General features: G+C 44.6%; 1 protein-coding gene across 1 annotated transcript in view; it reads right to left on the bottom strand.

Annotated features, from left to right (window-relative positions):
• Positions 1-18760, bottom strand: part of TMC3 (transmembrane channel like 3) — a 42519-nt gene extending 23759 nt beyond the window's left edge. Inside the window, exons 1-9 of the mRNA XM_004432001.2 lie at positions 18569-18760; positions 17190-17336; positions 13728-13803; positions 8505-8586; positions 5425-5531; positions 4528-4626; positions 4281-4423; positions 2631-2778; positions 1869-1912 (exon numbers count right to left, since the gene is read on the bottom strand). Of these exons, the coding sequence (XP_004432058.2) occupies positions 1869-1912; positions 2631-2778; positions 4281-4423; positions 4528-4626; positions 5425-5531; positions 8505-8586; positions 13728-13803; positions 17190-17336; positions 18569-18657 (935 nt within the window). The 5' untranslated portion in view covers positions 18658-18760. The remainder of the gene's footprint in view (positions 1-1868; positions 1913-2630; positions 2779-4280; positions 4424-4527; positions 4627-5424; positions 5532-8504; positions 8587-13727; positions 13804-17189; positions 17337-18568) is intronic.
• Positions 18761-19423: the final 663 nt, after the last annotated feature.

The raw sequence follows: 19423 nt of genomic DNA, 5'->3' as shown, positions 1-19423 counted from the left end.
CCTCAGAATTTCTCATTTCTGAGGAGATCAACAATGAGTTATAAATCCAGCCCACCAGCTGCCCCCCACTGCAGCCTCAGAGGACCCCCAGGGCAGCAGGCAGTAGGTACCAGTGAGAGGGAGGAGCGGTGTGTGCACACAACTGTGGCAGCGACATAGCCCTGCCCGGCAGCAGGGTCTGGAGAAACAGGTGTGGCCAGAAAGACTGGGAGGGGCACAATAGAGGTGTCCCACCCCCTCCATAAAGGGCAAGTCCACTCTCTGGGTGACCTGAAACAGGTCACAACACCTCGCTCTACAAGTGTCTCGGCCCTTCATCTGTCCAATGAGGAAACTCACTCCAAGTGAAATGATAAATGTGGCTTTGTCTTCCTGGAAAGCTTTAGATACAGAATCACAGAGCACTGGAGACAGAAAACCTGAGAGAGTGAGGTCCATTAACACCATCCTGATGTTTCTTCACTCCCTCATGGCCCCAGGCCATGCTGTCATCATCTGTAGGGTCTTTCTACCCATGTGGTCCCCTGAGGCAGGTCATGCAGTTGTGAGCCCCCTCTTTACCCCCACAGCAACTGATGTTCCTTGTGGTGATTGCACCAGAAAATGCAGGTGGTGGCCCTGGGTGAGGTCGCCAGTCAAGTGTCAGTTTCCCCCTTTCTCTGCCCTCTTCCTTCCACGTCCTGTTATAGTATCCTGGATAAACCAGGATGCCTATCACACATCTATTTTCCTCAAGTTTTCACAGAATCAGGGGGATTCAGAATTTGTTTGTGGAAGAGAGATGAGAAACAGATTTTCTGCTGATTTGTTTGCTTGTAATAATGAATCACTGAATTAGACATCTTTGAACTGGAATGGATTTAGGATTACTGTAGTTTTCAAATTTGAGGGAACATAAAAATCACTGTGAGTCTTGCTTTGTAAGACCTGTTAAAAATGTGGATTCTTGTGTCCCACTCCCAGAGATTCTGATTTAGCACATTGGGGTAGGTGCCACAGGGGTCTGCACTGTCAGCCCCCGAAGGAGGTTCTGATGTGGGTGGGCGCTCCCCACCCTCTGAGGAGCACTCATGGAGTCGCACCCTCTCACGTCCCAGGTGAGGAAGTGGAGGCCCAGAAAGGCGAAGGGCGTTTCCCAGGTCATGGAAGTTAACGACAACGAGAGGGCTAGAATCTGTCTGCCCACTCCCTATGCAGAGTCCTTCCCGCCACGACACCCTGCTTTCTCTCGGGGGCTGGGCATGTTTCCTCAACTCCCCACATCTACAGCATTCCTCTGGGCGGGCTTTCTGCATTGTGGAAACTTATCCTGGGGGCTAACGAACCAGTGAGGCTATCAGATGAGCAGACACGTCTGCCCCATGAGGTCATTGCCCCATGAGGTCCTCGCCTTTCCGTATCATGGGTTCTCCAGCTGAAAGGCCTCACCCTCACCAACGCAGCCATCAAAACTTCGAGCAGAACTGCAAACCAGAGAAGTCACCTTGGAAGTCTTGTCAACAAGAATTGGATACTGTTTGTGTCCATGACTTTAGAGACTTGTCGCTAAATAAAATTAGTCTTGGCTTAACTTAGCAAACTAGAAATTGGTGCTAAAAATACTTCTTTTATTAGGTAAGTAAAAGACGAGTCAGCCGGTCAAGTTCAGACCCCTCACCGTGGCGGGAGCTATGGAGGGAGGAGCCCCTCCTGGGTACTGCTGTTGAAACACTGCAGTTCCCACACATCACGCCACTACAAGGACAGATTTTAGGAAGAAAAGAGCTGCCTGACAATGTGTGACAATAAGATCTAGACAGTCTGGCAATTTTGGTACCAAATTAAAACAGCTTATCAAGGAATTCAGTCTGAGGAGTCTCAATACTTACAGGTTTTTGCTTTTCTTCTTTTCCTGTTCTTCCAGTATAGCCTCCTTTAAGGAAAAACACATATGGCATTCAAAGCTTAGCAGTATCATTAATCATAAACCTTTAGAAACATTTTATGAAAAGAAATGATTTATCTGATATTTTTATTTATAATCTCAATGTCTAGACTTCACTTTGTAAGATTCTATTGATATCAAATGCTTTATAGAATAATAAATAGATGAAAAAGGAAATTGGGAATTGGAAAGAGGAGATGAAAGAGTAAATTATTTAGATAATTGAAATGATCTGAATAATTTTTTTCTCAAAAGGGGGCACCATTTAGCCGTCTGTGCTGTTCAGTATCCCAAGTCTCTGAATGCCTTTGATTGCATTGTCTTCTGAACACTAAAATGTATTTACTCATTTACAAGTGATTTACATGCAACATGGTAGTAACCATTATGCGAATTATCAAAAATACACAAATTGAAATTTTAGAAGGACGAAATAAAAAAATAAAAATAAAGAGAAGTTTCAATATTTCCTTTCTGTACTCCATCGGCTTGCTTGGTGCATGGCGGGGCCTGTCTCCTCACTGTGGAGTCGGCTGCCTGGTCTATGAGCACCCTGGGAAGAGGAGCATACTGACTTCCAGCAGAGGGCCAGCGGGCCAGCCGCTCGCCCAGCTGTAGAGGTGGTGGTGTGAAGAGCCCTGACTCCACGCTCCCGCCCTCCCTCCCTCCCTCCCTCCCTCGGCAGCTGGACAGGCTCCTCACTCACCCTGATGCTGTTCACAATGGCAGCTGTTTTGCTCTCTGCAGCTTCTGGGTTCCCAATGAGGTAGTCCCAGGCACAGAACACCCGCCAGCAGAAGGTGTAGTTTTCATTGGAAGCACTGGCAAGGCTCGTGCGGGAGTTCTTAGCCATCCTGCAAAAGAGGACCCAGAGCAGGTCATGCAAGAACAGTGTCAGGAACAGGCTGGGCCACTGGGGCCACTGTGAGCCCACACAGAGCCCGGGGTGACTTAGAACCAGCCGCCCCTCTGGGTAAACGCAGCAGAGCACCGGCTGGATTCAGCCCCCACTGTGTCCTCAGCCAACCCCTTTGAACAGCTGAAAACAGGAATGGCCTGTTACTGGGTGAGTCTATTTGACAAGTGGTCCCACCAGAGGGGTGGCCGGGAGGCCACTGAAGGTATGTGTGGCCCGGGAGCCGGCCCATTCCAGCTCTGCGGCTGTGACTGTGAGGTGCAATGCTCTCCTCTGAGCTGAGCCAGTCTCCTAGGAGCCCTGCCCACGGAGGGAGACGCCAACCCTTGGGGCCACCCAGGGCACGCCGGGGCCCTGTGCACAGGAAGCTCCGTTAGATGCGTTTGAAGGCAGGAGTCAGGCTTCCTCCTCAGGTGGAGGTCCCCTGTCCTTTAGACTGTTTCTCCTGTCATAAGCTTTTACCTCTCCTCTCCATCCTCTCCACCCACATTTCTTCCTCCTGAATCTGCTTCAATTGGTCTCTTAAGTTGTGACATCTGGCAAGGGGCCTGTCTCCTAGGTGGGTTTTGAGGCCACCCACAAGTCAGCTGGAAAGCTTCCTGTGAACTGAAGGCCCGAGTCACTGTGCGTCTCCCCAGGTTTCTGTGTGGAGATGATGATGATTGTTTTATCTTTTTTTATCCCGAGCACATCTATCTGCACTTTGCTAAGATGCCACAAGGGGCAGAGCAACCAAGACAAACTAGCAGCACAAATCAGAGAGAAGGAGCAGCTGAGCCAAGATGGGGAGGGGCCCGGTTCTCCCTGGGCTCAGAGCCGCTGTCAGGCTGCATTTGTCTAGCTCCTACGTGAAGGCACAGAATGTGAAAGCCAGAAGGGAAGCTGGCAATTTTCTGAGCCAATCTGCCCATTTTACAGATGAGGCCCAGAGAGGGACAGGGAGTTGCTGTAGGACTCGCAGTGGGGGTGGTGCACGATTCCTAACCCCAGCCAGTTCGTTTTGTTTGCACTGTGCCTCCTCTCAATGCTGAGCTAGATGTGCGAACTGCATCACGACACAGATGAGCTCAGACTTCACAGCATCTGTAGCTGGGTCACAGGTAAACATATGGCCACAGGAAGGTGTTTTGCTTTCTGCAACCTCTGGTCACCTAAACCATATTGTTCACACCTCCATTTGTGCACTTACTACATTGTCTGAATGACATTAACTGGTAAGTCTGTATGATTCTTGTCTCTCCAGAACCAACTCAGAACCTGGCATGAAGTAGTAAGTGTTCAGCTAGTGTTGGTTAAAATGATTGTTTCTCTTTTAGCCTTGGTCTCCTCATCTGTAAAATGGGTACAGTTACGCCTTTACTTTACAGGGTTATTGACGAAATTAAATGACATCATACATAGCATTCTTGGCAGGTATTTTGAGAAACTAAGCAGTCATACTTTTTTAAGAGAATGATGAAGCTGTAAGCAAATACTGCCATCCCCACCAGGAAATACGCCAAGGGCAGCCGGTAGCCTGCTCTGCCAATCCTTCGCTCCCTGCCATAGTAGCCGTAGAAGAGGACTGAGTACTGGAGGTAACCCTGCAGAGAAAGCACTCCGTGTCACTTCTGACTCCCAGTCCCAGAACTGTAGCCCATTCACTATGACCCCCCAAGATAAGAGTGTGGCCAAGGCTCCACCTCACCCCCAGGGACCAGACGGTGTCCAGGTCTTGGGCAGATGCAACCTGCTCCTTGGGGATGGTCTTGCTGGCCGTGCTTCCAAAGGGCTGGCCTGCAATGAGCTGGTGAGAGAGGAAGGGATGTCATGTGGTCCTTTGGTTGGACGGGCAGAAGAAAGGGGCGGCTGATCTCCATGCATCCAAGAAGATGCTGCACATAAGAGACCTCTAGGGGGTGGATATCTGTTTGATTCTCACTGATGGAAAATTAGGCACAGGTGGCCAGATTTTCCTTTTGCCTGGTCAGGGACCACCTGAGTGTACTCTCTCTGAGCCAGACATGGCTTCTGTGGGTGGATTTTTGAGGTCACTGGGTTTCTACATTGGTATGGGAAATGGACCCATTTACTTTGTGAGGATGAAGTTTAGTTGAAGAATGGGTTTTATTTTAACATGGTGGCGGCAAAGTGGCCCATAGGCCAAACCCAGCCTATCACCTCTTTTTGTATGGCCCGAGAGCTAAGAATGATTTTTGCATTTTTAAATGATTGGAAAAAAATCAAAATAATAATATTTTGTGACACATAAGAGTTATATGAAATTCAAATTTCAGTATCTATAAATAACATTTCATTGGGACACAGGCACAGTCATTAGTTTTTGTCCTAATATGGCCGTTTCTGCACTACATGGTAGATGTGAGTCGTCGTTACTGAAACTGTGTGGCCCACAAAGCCAAAAATCTTGACTCTCTGGCCCTTTGCAGGCAAAGTCTGCCGCATCCTGTTTTAACACACATATTCTCCTTCCCACACTGACAACGAGGGTACTCATTTTATGCTAAGTCGTTTCATGCCACTGGTCTAATATCCTTTCTTTTTAACGAATGGCACTTTTTTTCTCTCTTGAAGTGGTTCTTACCTCTGGAATGACAATAAAAGCACCTGTCATAATCGTGAGCACAATATTAATTCCAAATAGCCATCTCAAGAATATGAAATAGGAGGCAACACCAGATCCAAAATGACCTAAAGAAAGATAAGATAATAAGAACAGTTCATATGAAACCCTCACAGTGCAAGAAGTCCTCCGTAAAGCAACACTGTAATTTTTCTTATATCAGCAGGACATAGACTAAGAATGCCGTGATTGTACCGTCAGTGTTCCCCCAAATGCTCATTTAGATGCATCAAGATGTTCATTAATATTTACCAGTTGTATATACAGAAAAAAATCCCTAATTTAATAATTTCCCTAATGACGTATTCATCTAAAACGCTTTTATCAAATTTACAACATTACATGTATGTTCAGAAGTATCAGCATCTTTTGAGAATTTATTATATTTCTTCTTCATTTTGCATAGTTCTGAGAATTCCAAGAATTTTTCTAAGGATTCTTTTGTCTTAATTTCAAGATAAATAACAATTTGCTGGATGTTAACATTATGGGAAACCGGGTGAAGCGATTATGGGAAGTCTCTTTGCAACTTTTTTATACATCTAAACTTATTCTAAAATAAGAAGTGTATTTAAAAAAAGATTTCTATTGAGAAAATAAGGGAACACAGAAGAAGTTAGATGAAGATGTGGGTAATACTTTGACGACTTCTGGAGCAGGTGAATTTGTGCTATAAATTTAAAAAGATAACTTGTGTTGAATTTTTACTTCAGATCTAGTTTATGTTTGTCATAATAAGTAGGAAAACACAAAAAATCACAAAGAAAACAAAAAAGTTACCTATTGCAAGTTCACTAAATTAAAATCACCACTAGAATTAGCTTCTAGTAAACTTTTAGTGTAACCCTCCATTATTATTCTATATGTATAATTTTTTTGTGTAAAAATTGACATTTCTCTCAACATACATCTTGAGTTATCAATATATTACAAGCATTTTCTCATGCAAAAAAATATTCTGCTATAAAATGAGTTTTATTGTTCCATCAAATGAATTTTCCATAATTTATTTAACCTATCCCCCACTCCTTGACATTTAGGAAGGTTCCAGCTTTTCACTAGGTGGGGTATTCACTAGGGTAGATAACTTCACAACAAGTAATTTCTATCTGAGATCAGGTTTCCTAGAAGCAGAGCCTGAGAAAAGGATTCAGCTAACACGACATATTGAGGAAGCGCTCTCAGGATAAAGAGGGTGAGGGATCAGGGCAAACAGCTGAGCGAGAACGAGCTCTCCCCTGGAGCCTGGCTTAGCCTGGCCATGGGGAGCTCTGGAGGGCAAGCTGCACCTCAGAGCTGGCCGGACTTCGAACAAAGGACTGGACTGGAATACCCCTCATCAGTCATTGCCTCTAGGCTCTCCAGTGGGGCGGGGGTCCGGGTGCTGTATGCCCAACATCTGGAAGAGTGTAGGCCGAGTGTTATCACCTAAGGAAGTGAGCAGTAATGAGTCAGAGCACTCAGCACTCAGAGCAGCTGAGAAAAACGGACCAGCTGAGCAAGGGGATCCCGGCGGGGACTGACGGCATCCATACAGCCTTGGGCATCCATTCTGTTGTGGCTGTTTGCTCTGGTTGTTAAGGAATGGAAAAGTTGTATCAGAGTATAAACATTTCGAAGACTTTTGGTACAAATTATACCTTTCCTCTAGAAATACCGTCCCAATTTGCATTTCCACCAGCTGTGTATGAAAGTGCTAAATTCCATTTAGATGTTGAAAATGTTTTTTTCCCCCCAATTTGTCATCTAACTTTTAGCTTTGTTTATTTTTTATGTATGTAAAATTTCTATTATATGTAACTAAATATAACAGTATTTTCCTGTATGATTTCCTTCTTTACTTTTATAATTAGATAGACTTCCATTCTGAGATCACATTACTTACATTTCCTTTAATTCTCACGTTTACATGTTTTTCATGTTTCCTGTTTTACATTTAAATATTTAATGGAACTTGAAAATGAAGGATCTACCCTTAGTGTACTCAATTGTTCCAGCCTTATTTAAGGCACTGTGCTACACTGTTTCAACTGTGGTAGCTGTTATAACGTATTTTAGCATTTTGGTTATACAAGTTCATTACATTTTTCCCTTTAAAACATTTTTCAATTAGTCTCTCAGATGTTTTTCTTCCACATAAGTTTTATGATCATTTTGTTGAGTATAAAAAACATTACATTGAGATTTTTGTTGGAATTGCATTAAACTTGTAAATTGATATTGTGAAGAACAGTATCTTCCAAATATGAAATCATCCTATGTCTCCTCACAAGACTTTTCTCTCTCTTTTTTTTTTTTTGTGAGGAAGACCAGCCCGGAGCTAACATCCAATACCAATCCTCCTCTTTTTGCTGAGAAAGATTGGCCCTGGGCTAACATCTGTGCCCCTCTTCCTCTACTTTATATGGGACGCCACCACAGCATGGCTTGATGAGCTGTGTGTTGGTGCGTGCCCAGGATCCGAACCTGCGAACCCCGGGCCGCCAAAGCGGAGCACGTGCACTAAACTGCTGTACCACTAGGCCAGCCCCAAAAGACTTTCCTTATATTCTGTGGTCCAGTTTTACAATTTTCTTTATTTCAGATTTATTGTTAAGTTTATTCCTGGTATTGTGGGTTGTGTATTGTGTGTTTGTATCGTGTGTGTGTTTGTAAATTTGACTGTGAATGCGATTTATTTATTTTTTAGGATATGTTCTCTAAATGATTACAATCATCTCTATGAAAATGCAGATTTTTGTATTTTTAGTTTGCAATTGCCCATGTTACCCTCATTCATCTACACAGTTTTTCACTTGATCCTTTTGGGTGCGTGTTGTGTCTGACTAATGAGTGGACTGACAGAGAACAGCAGAGCCACAGCAGAATGTGGGACTGTTTCCATCCTGGGGGCTGAGAGGGACAGACACCGTGTCTTCCATCTCCATTGTCCCATGTCCAGCCCAGGTCAGCACCGAGTGTGCCAGGGCCCCTGGCTGCCCAGTGTGAGGACCACTAGAACTGCATTTCCACCCCCCACTCCTCTAGCTGCCAACACTTACTCTCGATTTTCTTTATCCTCATTTCCCAGGGGATGAAGATGACCACAAAGTTACAAGCGAGACGAGCAAACTTGCGCCAGAGCTGGAAAGGAGGGAGCAGGATTAGAGAACCTTACGTTCGTGAAGACGGCCATGACTTTGTGGTACTGGGGTCCTAAATGGAGGAGGAGCTCCCAGACACACCGTCTGATACCTTTAATTATGATTTCACAGGCCTGCAGGCAGCTCTAGGACCAAAGCAGCCCCCTTGTCTTTTCTGTGCACCTGCCCGGGGGAGGGCACCTGCTTTGGGCTCTGAGCCATGGTGTTTGCACTGAGGTGCATTTTCTCTAGGGTTGCAGCCTGCCTTATTCCTACTATTCCTGCTGTGGGGATTAAGAAGCAGTGGAAATTACTTGAGGAATGATGTCCAAATACACCCATTTGACCCCACTCTGGGAGTGGGACCCAGGAATCCACATGGCTAACAAACTCCCCAGGTGATTACAATGCCCATTCCTGTTTAAGGAACAGGGGTCTAGAACATACCTTGAAATGAGCCCTGCCCATTTTGTGCCTCCTGTCCTGCAGCTGCAGCTCATCTCCTAGCCTCTTTCCTGGGCAAGGCTGCCATGATAAGGTCTAAAATTTGTCTTGTATGTTTAAGATGCAATTGTCAAAAAGTTTTTTTTTTCCTCAACGGAGAATAAAGCAGAATGTACCCTGACATTGGCCCTGCTCTCCCACAACATCGGCAGGTTGTCCACTTTAACACACAAACAATCTGGATTTGTGTTGAAAGCAAAGGATATCACTGCAGAAAGAAGGATTACAAATGTAATTACAGCATTCTCAACTCTAAGAGAGCACACGGTCCTGATGCAGACACGCATAATAATGTTATTCTGGATGTGTCTGCTGAGGCCAGAACGGCTGCTTCTAAAGGAAAATCGGTTTGAGTTTTATCAGAAGTTGGAACTGTTCATCTTCTGCTTATGATTCAAGACCCAACTCAGATACAGCCACTCCCATGAAGACCTCACACAGATCCTCTGTAGCCAGAAGTCCATTCTTCTGTCTGTAAACTCCCCCAGCAACGACTTTTGTTCTCGCTTGTAATGCTTATCACATCCTCCCTTGCACTGCCTTTCTATTGTTCACTTGCTTATCATCTCCCATAGCAGAGAGGAAGACCAAGGCTTTCCGATCTCCCATCTCCTGCAGCGTCCAGAGGCTGGCTGCTTGAACGTCCTTCTGGGAGGGCTTGGGGTTGGAAAGCTTTTGCTCTGGCCCACTGTCAAGTCCTGAGGTGTAAGATGCCCTGAGGGGAAGGCCGGAGCCTGAGTCCTGGCTCCAGCTCCATCTCTATCTTATTATGTGCCCCTGGGGAAGTTATTTTCTTTCTTTGAGATTCGATTTCCTCATCTGTACAAGAAGAAGCAGGATTCAATCAGCAGTATTCGGACTGCTCTTTCAATTTAACATTGTGTGGAAATTTCAACATGTGCAACAGGCTAAAGCAAGAGGGCTTTAGTAGGCAGAGATGCAAAGCCCCCTCCCCCAGCCTCTGGTGCTTGTTTGAGAAGCCAGGGGCCCTGAACTCAGTTTAAAGAGCCCTGGACTGAGTGACCCCCAACACCCATTCTGGTAATGAGAGTCTATACCTAAAGGCACATGTGATTGAAAAAGGTAATTTTTTGATGACCAAGGTTCGGTGAGGCACAGGAAAACACACCACACTTCTCTGATGATTTGCACTGATTCTCCATTGCAAAAGCCTTGAAACTTGGAGATGACTCAAGATTTGAAGAGCAAAGCAAAAACAAAACAAAACAAATCCCAAAACCAGACTTGGAAGAAATAGGTCCTAATTGTGGGCCCGAGTTATAGAGTTTTGGTAACTAAGAATAAGCTCATTCTTTCGTCTTTGGAAAGGCTTATAAATTCACCTGGAATAAATGTGTTCTAACAACATGTATTCTAGTTTATGAAAATCGTATCCATTCAGAGTGGGTACTGAGCACCTGTGCTGTGTTTCCAGGACTGTGGATGCAAATAGTGAACAAGACATGCAGGACGCCAGTGGGTGCAGAGTTTGCATCTGGGTAGAAGGGAGGCAGCACCAAACGAGTCAGCGCCGCAGGGGACACAGTCCATCAGGACTCGGGGAGAAGGCTCTTTGGAACAAGGGGTCAGGGAAGGTCTATTTGGGGAGGTCGTACTTGAGCTGAGACTTGAATGGAAAGAAGTCAGTATTTCAAAAACAGATAATAAATTGGAAGAGGAGCTATCGAGGAGGGGAGAGCAGCCAGTACAAGTCTGTGGGTTAGCATGAGCAGGGCAGTTTACAGAAGAGGATGGAGGAGAGAGGAGGAAGATGAGATCCAACAGGTAGACAACGGCTGGGTCAGGTGGCAACGGCCACGGGAAGGAATTTGGATTTAATTCTAAGTGTAATGAAAGCCTTTTTATCTATCTATCTATCTATCTATCTATCTATCTATCTATCTATCTATTATTTAAGTAAAGGATGGCAGAAGTGGTTTACTGTTTCAAAGATTGCCCCGATTCCCATGTTTCCAGAAGAGAATGGATTATAGAGGGACATGAGTGGCAGCAGGAGGGCCTGTTAGGAGGCCATCAGTCTATAGACCACGGTAGGCAGGTGCCTTGAACTCCTGCATGGAGGAAGTGTTCTGGCCCAATCACATCATGAAGGCTCTTGGGAAGGGTGACCTCCCTTGTTGGTATCATGGGGAAAACGAAGGACATAGACTATTAGAGCTAGAAGGAATCTTAAGAATCAAACATGAAAACCACATCACCTTCAAAGTCATTTACCCAGAGCAGGTTAACAATGGCAGAAGGACCTGTGTCCTGACTCCTGTGGCTTGCTGTTCCATGTGCCCAGTGCCGCGTTTCTGCCTACGGGACTTCTTGGGTCCTGGTGGTCTCACACACTCAGACCTTGCTTTTATAAGAAACAGAGAAATGTGCTGGTGCTAAAGGTAGACTGTTTGTGGCACGGAGCTTTCCTGCCAGAATCAAGCAGAAACCTATGTGAACCGAGGATGCAGGTGGGAAAGACGGAGGGCTCCAGAGGATGCCTTGCTCTTGGGAACAGTGACTCTGGAGAGAAGTCAGAGCTAGTGTGGTTAGGATCTCAGTGGTGGGAGCCATGGGAGAATGTGAGGTTATAGCATACAAAATTTACTGTTTGGAAAACAGTTACCATTTTTATAATATAAACCAAAGACTATCAATAGAGACAAAACTCACTGGGCAGCAGGCACTATGCTGACTGGCTACGTATCTTCTCTCTTCTCTACTTTGCAGGTGGAGCAGATGTAGGTCTTCAGTGGTCCATATCAAAATTTCCAGTGTAAAAAAAAATGATAAATATACAAAGGTGGAGGAATGCTGTTTTGAATGGGGAGGAGAAGACCCAAAGTGTTAGGAAGACACAGTGGGAGGATGACCTCCTTTGATGCTTCACTGCATCTCCAGGAGACAGAAGGAACTGCGTCTCAGCCACTTCTTTACCTCCTGTGCTCAGCACAAGGCGTGGCACATGGACTACACTGAACTGGATTGAACCACTTTCTGCAAGGCCACTGGTGATACTGAAAGGGCTGGGCTGGCTGTGTCTGTTAAGTGCTGGCTGAAAACTTCTGGGCAATCCCTAGGTAGGGCTGAAAATTTGGATTACCTTTCTGATCGTAAAAACTCTGTTTCTAATAATTCAGCCCATCATCAAGTTACACTTTAATCTACATCGAGCTCACTGTTGCTGACAGTCCCACTACTTTTTGTCTGAACCCAAGTGAAGGAGCTTATATTATTTCACAAAGGTTTTCCCTTGTTATTTCATACAGTTTATTCACAGAAAATAGGGAGAGAGCTTGGCAGCACATAAGCTTATAAAAAGATGATTTTGTTTCATATATTTATTCCATAAGCTCCATCACAGTGTGACAGGCATAAGAAGTCATGAGTAATTTTGGTCATAAAAATGGATTTCGTTTTCAGGAAGACTCTGTGAAGAGTAAAAAGAAAAGAATGCCAAGGCAGAACCTTGGGGATTCTTTGATATTTCATAATTTTTGAGTTATGTAAAATTTATGACCAGCTTTAATTTAAACTTTATTAATAATATTTTTTTTTTGTTTCAGAGAATCTAAAAAGAGTGCATCTGTCAGTTTTTTTCTGTCAAAAGAAACTTTTAAAAAACACAATATTCAATATTGGCTAAGGTATTATGAAGACAGCAAACTCTTTCATTGTAGATGGCAATATAAAGTATTAAGGCTTTTGGAAAATAATTTATTAATATTTATTAAGAGTCAAAAAAATTGGATCATACTCTTTTCTATAGTGGTTGCAGTTCTGACATTTATCCTAGGGAAAGAATTAAAAAAAAAATAGGAAAAGCTATATGTGCAAAGATTTTCTTTGCAGGGTTATTAATAATAATGAAAAATTATAGGGAATTTAAATATTTACCAGCAGGCAAATAACTAATTAAATCAAATACATTTATCTGATGGAATAGTATATAGTCATTGAAAACAATAAGTATAAAACTACATAGCATTATGGAAAAATCCTTCTGTTATGTTGTTAAGTGAAAAAAGAAGACAAAAATGTTTGTATACCATAATTACTCTGATGTGAAAATTATATATTCAATGACAGAAATGTGATATTTTTAAAAAGCTACTCACTCTATCAGGAAGTAGGAGGTCATGGAAGGAGAAATGATTTTTTTCTGTCTTCTAAACGTTTATGAAAATTATTGTAATGTCTTTATAAACAGATAATTTTAATATATACTAAAGTTTAGCTTTAAGGAACTGAATGGGAAAAATAACGAACAAAAACTTTAGCATTGTGTTATAAAATAAGCGTGCGAATATGCATGTAACTTTTTCATTATGAGAGATAGTGAATAAAATCTATGCACAGGAGATTAAGTTAGGAAAGATACTAGATCATTCTCTCAAGGGAAGATATCCTTTTCCTAATGAATTAGGCTTACCCAGGGTCACACAATTGGTAAGTGATGGCGTCGGACTAAAATCCGAGTTTTGGGAAATGCAAACCTTCCAGCTCGTCCGGCTCCACAGCCGCCCGTGACTGATATTCACCACCACGTACGATGACAAGTGCAATGACAGGTGCCACTTCCCCCGGCCCGGAGACCCCAGGAAGGGGTGGGAGCGCCCACGCGTGTATGCTCTTTACCTCTGCACCTGCTGCTTGGTAGCCTCGGGTCCTGGTCAGCCTCCCTTCAAACTTCAGCACAATCTCCTTCGCTCGTCTGGGAGAAGAAAAACGTGACGGTGAGCACCGTGTTATCACACTTAGAATCTTGGCGAAATATATGCAAGTGCCCCGGGAGCAGGTAGCCCAGCGACATAGGACACGATGCTGTGGGAGGGCGGTGGGACTCAACTCTTTCATTTCCTGACTTTTGGTAACCAGAAAGCTCCCTTAAAAAATATTTTCTTTAACATTTAAATGGATGAAATCATAGAAAATAATGAATTAATACCAAAATGAGTTACAACAAAATTTCTTAAAGCTGTTTCCTGATTCTGGTTGTTGGTTGGGGACCATTAGCTTTGGAAATCCTGGCAGCAGGCAGGAGTGTCTCAGCTCCTCCCCTTAATCTCAGCAGCCCTCCTCCTGCAGTGAATACTCTGAAAGCAAAAAGTCAGACCAAGCTTCAAAGAATCTATTTCGAGAAAACGGTGGTGTCTGGATAATGGGAGCAAGAAAGCTGTGTCTGTGTAGCCACAAGCAACCTAATTCAACCCAAACAAACTACTGACACACTGACCACTTCGAAGAGTTGATTTAATGTCCCTGCCTAAATGATTAATCCTTGAAAATGGACTGAATTCATTGAGGTAGACGGTTAAATCCAGCCTAAAAGAACAACAGGATTAGAAATAAATGTTAGTGCCATAGGACAGATTGACGTCGAAGACTCTTAGAGATGAATGTCACCTTCAAGGTGACCTCATCTGATACGACACTGATGAGATCACCAGCATCCATGGTTGCCCACCCTCTGCTTGATTATGAGAACTCAGTTCTGAATCACTCAACGTGCTAGTTCCACCAGTTTACCTGTTTGGGAGTCCCTGCGTGTGCACCCCAAACAGCCTCCTAGCGACACCCACTGTTTCCAAGTCCTTCCTTGAGAGACACAAGGAACTTGCTGATTCTCTTTTCCATAAACAGAGTGATCGCTTCAAAACAGGACCTAACTAGAGTGCTGGGTTTTGGACCTGTCTGCCTGCATTGCAATCACCCTATCTTCATAGCCCAGCCAGTACACTGGCTTCATTCTGGTCAGAACCAGAAATGCAGGCAAGGATAAGAGTCGATGTCCTACCGTATACAGCATCTAAAAGATAGAGGCCTATGAAAATTAAATAATAATTTATTTCATTTAATTACTTATATTTTTTTTTCTGCAAACATTTCCTGCGTACATTTTGGGTCAAGCATAGTGGAATCTGGAAGTGCGTAACAGAGGTGTTGCCCTGGCAGAGCCCACTAGCTAGCAGCCATGACGGAGACCTAAAGTGATCATAACCGAGAGAGTGGGTGTGGTCAGGGCTGTGATAGAGAGGTGAGCCGGTACTGAGGTGGGGGTGACCGGACCTAACCCAGGCCCCTTCACAGACAGTGTTGATTTCAATGGCGCTGACCACTTGCTTCTCTACAAGGGAAACGAGCGTGCACTGGATCCCCAGCCGGTGGCTGTTGCTCCAGGCCGGGAGCTAGAGCCGGCTCTGTCCGTGTCCGCCACGCTGCCGCCATCCCCGCGCAGTCAGGCTTCACTGCTCTGCGCCCGCCGTGGAGGCACCGGGATGAGCTCACAAGGTACGATGAGTGAATGCGTCGCTCCAGCAGCTTCTCAAGGTGAGGACAGGAGACACGTGTGACAGGGGATGACAAATGCAGGTGCTCAGAGGCCGGCGCCGGCCGTCTCGGGGCCCCAGCTGAGCGCTGGAGCGGGCACCACGGCAGAAGGCTTGGTTTGTTGTTTTGTTTCTGAATGCCTTGACAGAACAGATATCATTTGCCCTGCTCCTCCTGCAGGTTAAAAAGGCTTAATCTCTCACTGTTCAGATAATCATCAATCATCAGCATTTCTGTACGATTTTTAAAAATTCTAATGGAACACACGCCTTTTTTAAAGTAAATTGCTCCAATGAGTCCTTTGGCAGAGTTCCTCTGTTTCAATAGACTAGAATGTTGGAGTGGGAGTCAGAAAGCCTAGGTTTTTGAAGCTCAGTTCCAGCACTCAGAAGCTGTGTGTCCTGGGGCAAGACACTCAACATCTCTGAGTATCAGTCCTCTTCTCTGAAAAATGCCATCCTTACTCAAAGAGGTGGAAGTGATGAGAGCTGATAACAGACATGAGAATTAATTGGAAACCTCTGAGAGTGAAAACTATGGATGACCTTAGCTATCTGCTACAGCCACCTGAGGTGCAGGCTGCATCTTTGGCCAGACTGGAAAAACAGTGCCTGGAGTGGAAATCTAATGAAGGTATGATTTGATGGGAAAGAAATGCAAGCCTGAGCATCGAGATGGAGAGAAAGGGCTATCTGCTTGACGTCTGGAGAAGGGCACTGAACAGAAAGATACGACGGTGGTTCTAATCCTGTCCACACAGTGGGTGCCTGATGATCAGGTGCACCTGTTTCTCCAGGAAGGTCCACTTCCTGGGTCAGAGTAGCTCAGTGGTGCGGTCACTAACACCATTCTGCTGACTCCCTTTGCTGTGACCCCCGGCATCAGCATCACCAATTATTACCCACCCCAGGGAATGACTGCTGTATACCAGATGTGATGCTCTGCATCCACATGAGCTATCTCACTTAGTCCTTGAATGCCTATCAGCGGAACTCAAGCTTTAGTATGCAAAAGAATCAATCTGAATGGTGTTAAAAATGCTGAGGCCTTCTCCATAATTTCCGATTCAGTAGGTTCGAGGGCAACCAAGGGTGTCGAATCTCTAACAGCACCCTGATTGCTTAGCAGTGGACATTTTTGGAAACACTGCTGCAGGAGGTGGGAGCTATTCTTCATCATCACTTCAGCTTTAAAGAGAAAGGAACTGGTATTCTGAGAAAATAAGAAAACTACCCAGTGTAGCATAGCTAGTGACTGGGAGAGGTAGTCTCGAAATTCAGGCAATCTGTCTTCAGATCTTTCTCTCTTCGCGATTGTCTAAACAGGCTCTCCAGGATGACTCTGAGTATGATGATAATCTGGTTTCCTGTAGAGATTTTTCCCCTCAGAGGGAGGTAACAGCCAACCAGGTAAAATTAACATCTATTTTCCTTCTAGATTATACACCTGTCTCTAGCGAGTTACCCTATCTTGTTCACCTCTAGACGCAATATTAAAATCTAGTGTTTGAAAAGGAGGTAGAAAACGAAAATTTTCCACCCACACACGTACCCAACCCAGACAAACATATACAGGCATGCGCACAGAGGAACAGGGCACCTTGAGGCCCTGTCTGGACCAGCTGGACCCCTCAGACATCTTTGTGACTCCTCTAAGTCAGGTCAGGAGTGACTGCTCACATGGGTCTTCCTGCTTGTTGCCATGGGCAGGGCAGGGGGTTTAGCAGAAATCACGTCTGCAATAATCAATAATTGCTGTCGAGGCCCTTACCTCAGTGCCCTCAGCTTCTGTCCCATGGTCCAGGGTCTGCAGCGAATGTTTGCCATGAGATCTTTCTGAAACTGTATATTCTGGAAGATTTGTTCTGGATCGTTGCTGTCCCCTGTTTCATCAGCATTAAAGCTATCATCCAAGTTGCTGAATGGATCAGGGCATTAAAGAGGAAATCTGATTAGTAGAATTGTTTCCAGCAAAGATATTCTTGCCCTGGGCAAGTTCAGCATCTCACTGCCCAAGGGTCATCTGTATGAAGTGTGTGTGTGTGTGTGTGTGTGTGTAGAAAGAGAGGGATCCGGGGAGGTAGAGAGAGAATTAGGCAGTGTGAGCAGCCCACTGGAACACGTTTGTTACATTCAGTGGGTCAGTGAAAGAGAATGGTTTCTCAGGATGAAAGCTATCAGAAGACACGGTAAAAGGAGACAAGAGTGTGCTTATATACAATTCCTAAATAGCAGCAATTTCTTGTTCAGGATCATTGAAATAATCAGCCAATTTTAGAGACCTCCTTGTCCCCCAACTCTGGAGGTAAAATAAATAGAAACCAAACTCTGTCACCCAGAGACCCCTCCCTACACTCCCACTTCGATTCATTTGAAGCCTGAGATAATGGATGCAGAATAGGCAGCAGTTTCTATGAACAAGAAATTAGGTAAATGAATTTTGTGGACAAATATTTCAGGGAAGTAGTTACTCTCTAGGAGAACAATTTCTTTTAACATACAGCAACAATTTATTCCCAGTAACAATTAACATGCTAATCCTAATGTGCCTTTTCAGGAGGAGATAAGACTAGGTGGCTATGTCTATTTGATCAATGATGCACTTAAAAGTAAGAGAAAATAATTGCTTTGCTTTTCTCTAATTCAGATTGTTTTTGCTTACTGAATGAAGAATTTTCTCCAATTCTCCAAATTAATGGAGGTTTTAATATACCTTTATAAATATTTAACAATTCAAATAGCACTCCCCCCACTTCTAACGAGCCTAAAGACTTTTCCAACAGACACCTTGTTTATTATGACAGATGTATTATCTACTCTCTCTTGTCATTGCTGGTTGAGTAAAAAGAGAGAAAACAGATACAGCGTGCCTGTGGGATTGACCAGCAATGAAGCCAGGTTGGAGTACAGCTTTTGGATTCGGATCCCCTGGTCAACAAACAGGTGGAGCCCTCTGTGCACATTGCTGAGGTTGCCAACCCAGTTGTACAAGAACCTGGAGAAAGGAGTTTCCTGGTTCCTTCTGAAGGAGAACCGAGCAGGATGGGGACTGTGTCCTCTGGTCAGATGTAAGCAAGGCTCTAGTGACCCTGGCTTCCCTTCCTCACACACCTGCCTCCTCTGCCCAGCGAAAGGATGGGACTGGCTCACCTGAGCAGCAGGGACTCCTGGTAGAAGTAGTGCTGGCTGGCATTTCTCCGGATGCTTCTACTGCGCTGGGACGCCTTTGAGGGTTTCATGGGAGCCGACCTGCTGCAACGATCAGTAGGGGAAGGCAGGGCCCTGGGAAGCCGGCAGGCAGGGGGCTTCTCCAATGGAGGTTTCTGAACAGGCGCTGCACGTTGCTCTGCCCTCCAGTTCTCAGGAACGGGACTGCGAGTCCGGAGCCAGTGCTCCGAGCAGGGGAGAAGCCGGGAGGCCCGTCATGCATATGCAATGGTAAGGTGGCTGCGGCAGCGTGGATTGGCTGGAGGCCTGACGGCTGAGGGGGGAGGCTCAGCCAGGTTGATCCAGGGATCAGCTGGTGCTACCCGAATGATCACATCTGTGACCCTTGTGCCCAGACAGGGCTCTGTGGTTTCCAAAGCTTTTACATCTATTACCACCGTCTTCACAAAATACTTGAAGAGCATTTAAAGCATAGCTTATTTATTCCCATTTTTCCCTCTCAAGAAAGAGGCTTAGCAGGGGTAAGAATCTTGCCTGTGTTCACACAGTAGTGTCCAGGAGAGGCACGGTCATAACATTGTATTTGTTTTTATTTTTTCTCAGCTTTTTTTTCTATTTTGAAAAACCTACAGAAATGTTGATTGAACGGTGGCACAAAATCGTATACTCCTAACCTAGATTTACAAACTGCTAACATTTTGCCACATTTGCTTTTTTCTATCTCTATCCTTTTTCTCCCGACACCACTTAAAAGTAGGTTTCAGAAGTAATGACGTGTCACCCCTAAATACTTCAGCGTAGTAATAATAATCAAATTAACATTTTTCTTATACTTTG

This window comes from Ceratotherium simum, chromosome 3, assembly GCF_057802395.1.
Source record: "Ceratotherium simum simum isolate JZ-2026a chromosome 3, ASM5780239v1, whole genome shotgun sequence".
In the NCBI taxonomy this organism is placed as follows: domain Eukaryota; kingdom Metazoa; phylum Chordata; class Mammalia; order Perissodactyla; family Rhinocerotidae; genus Ceratotherium; species Ceratotherium simum.
This window is presented reverse-complemented; position numbering and strand designations above follow the sequence as displayed.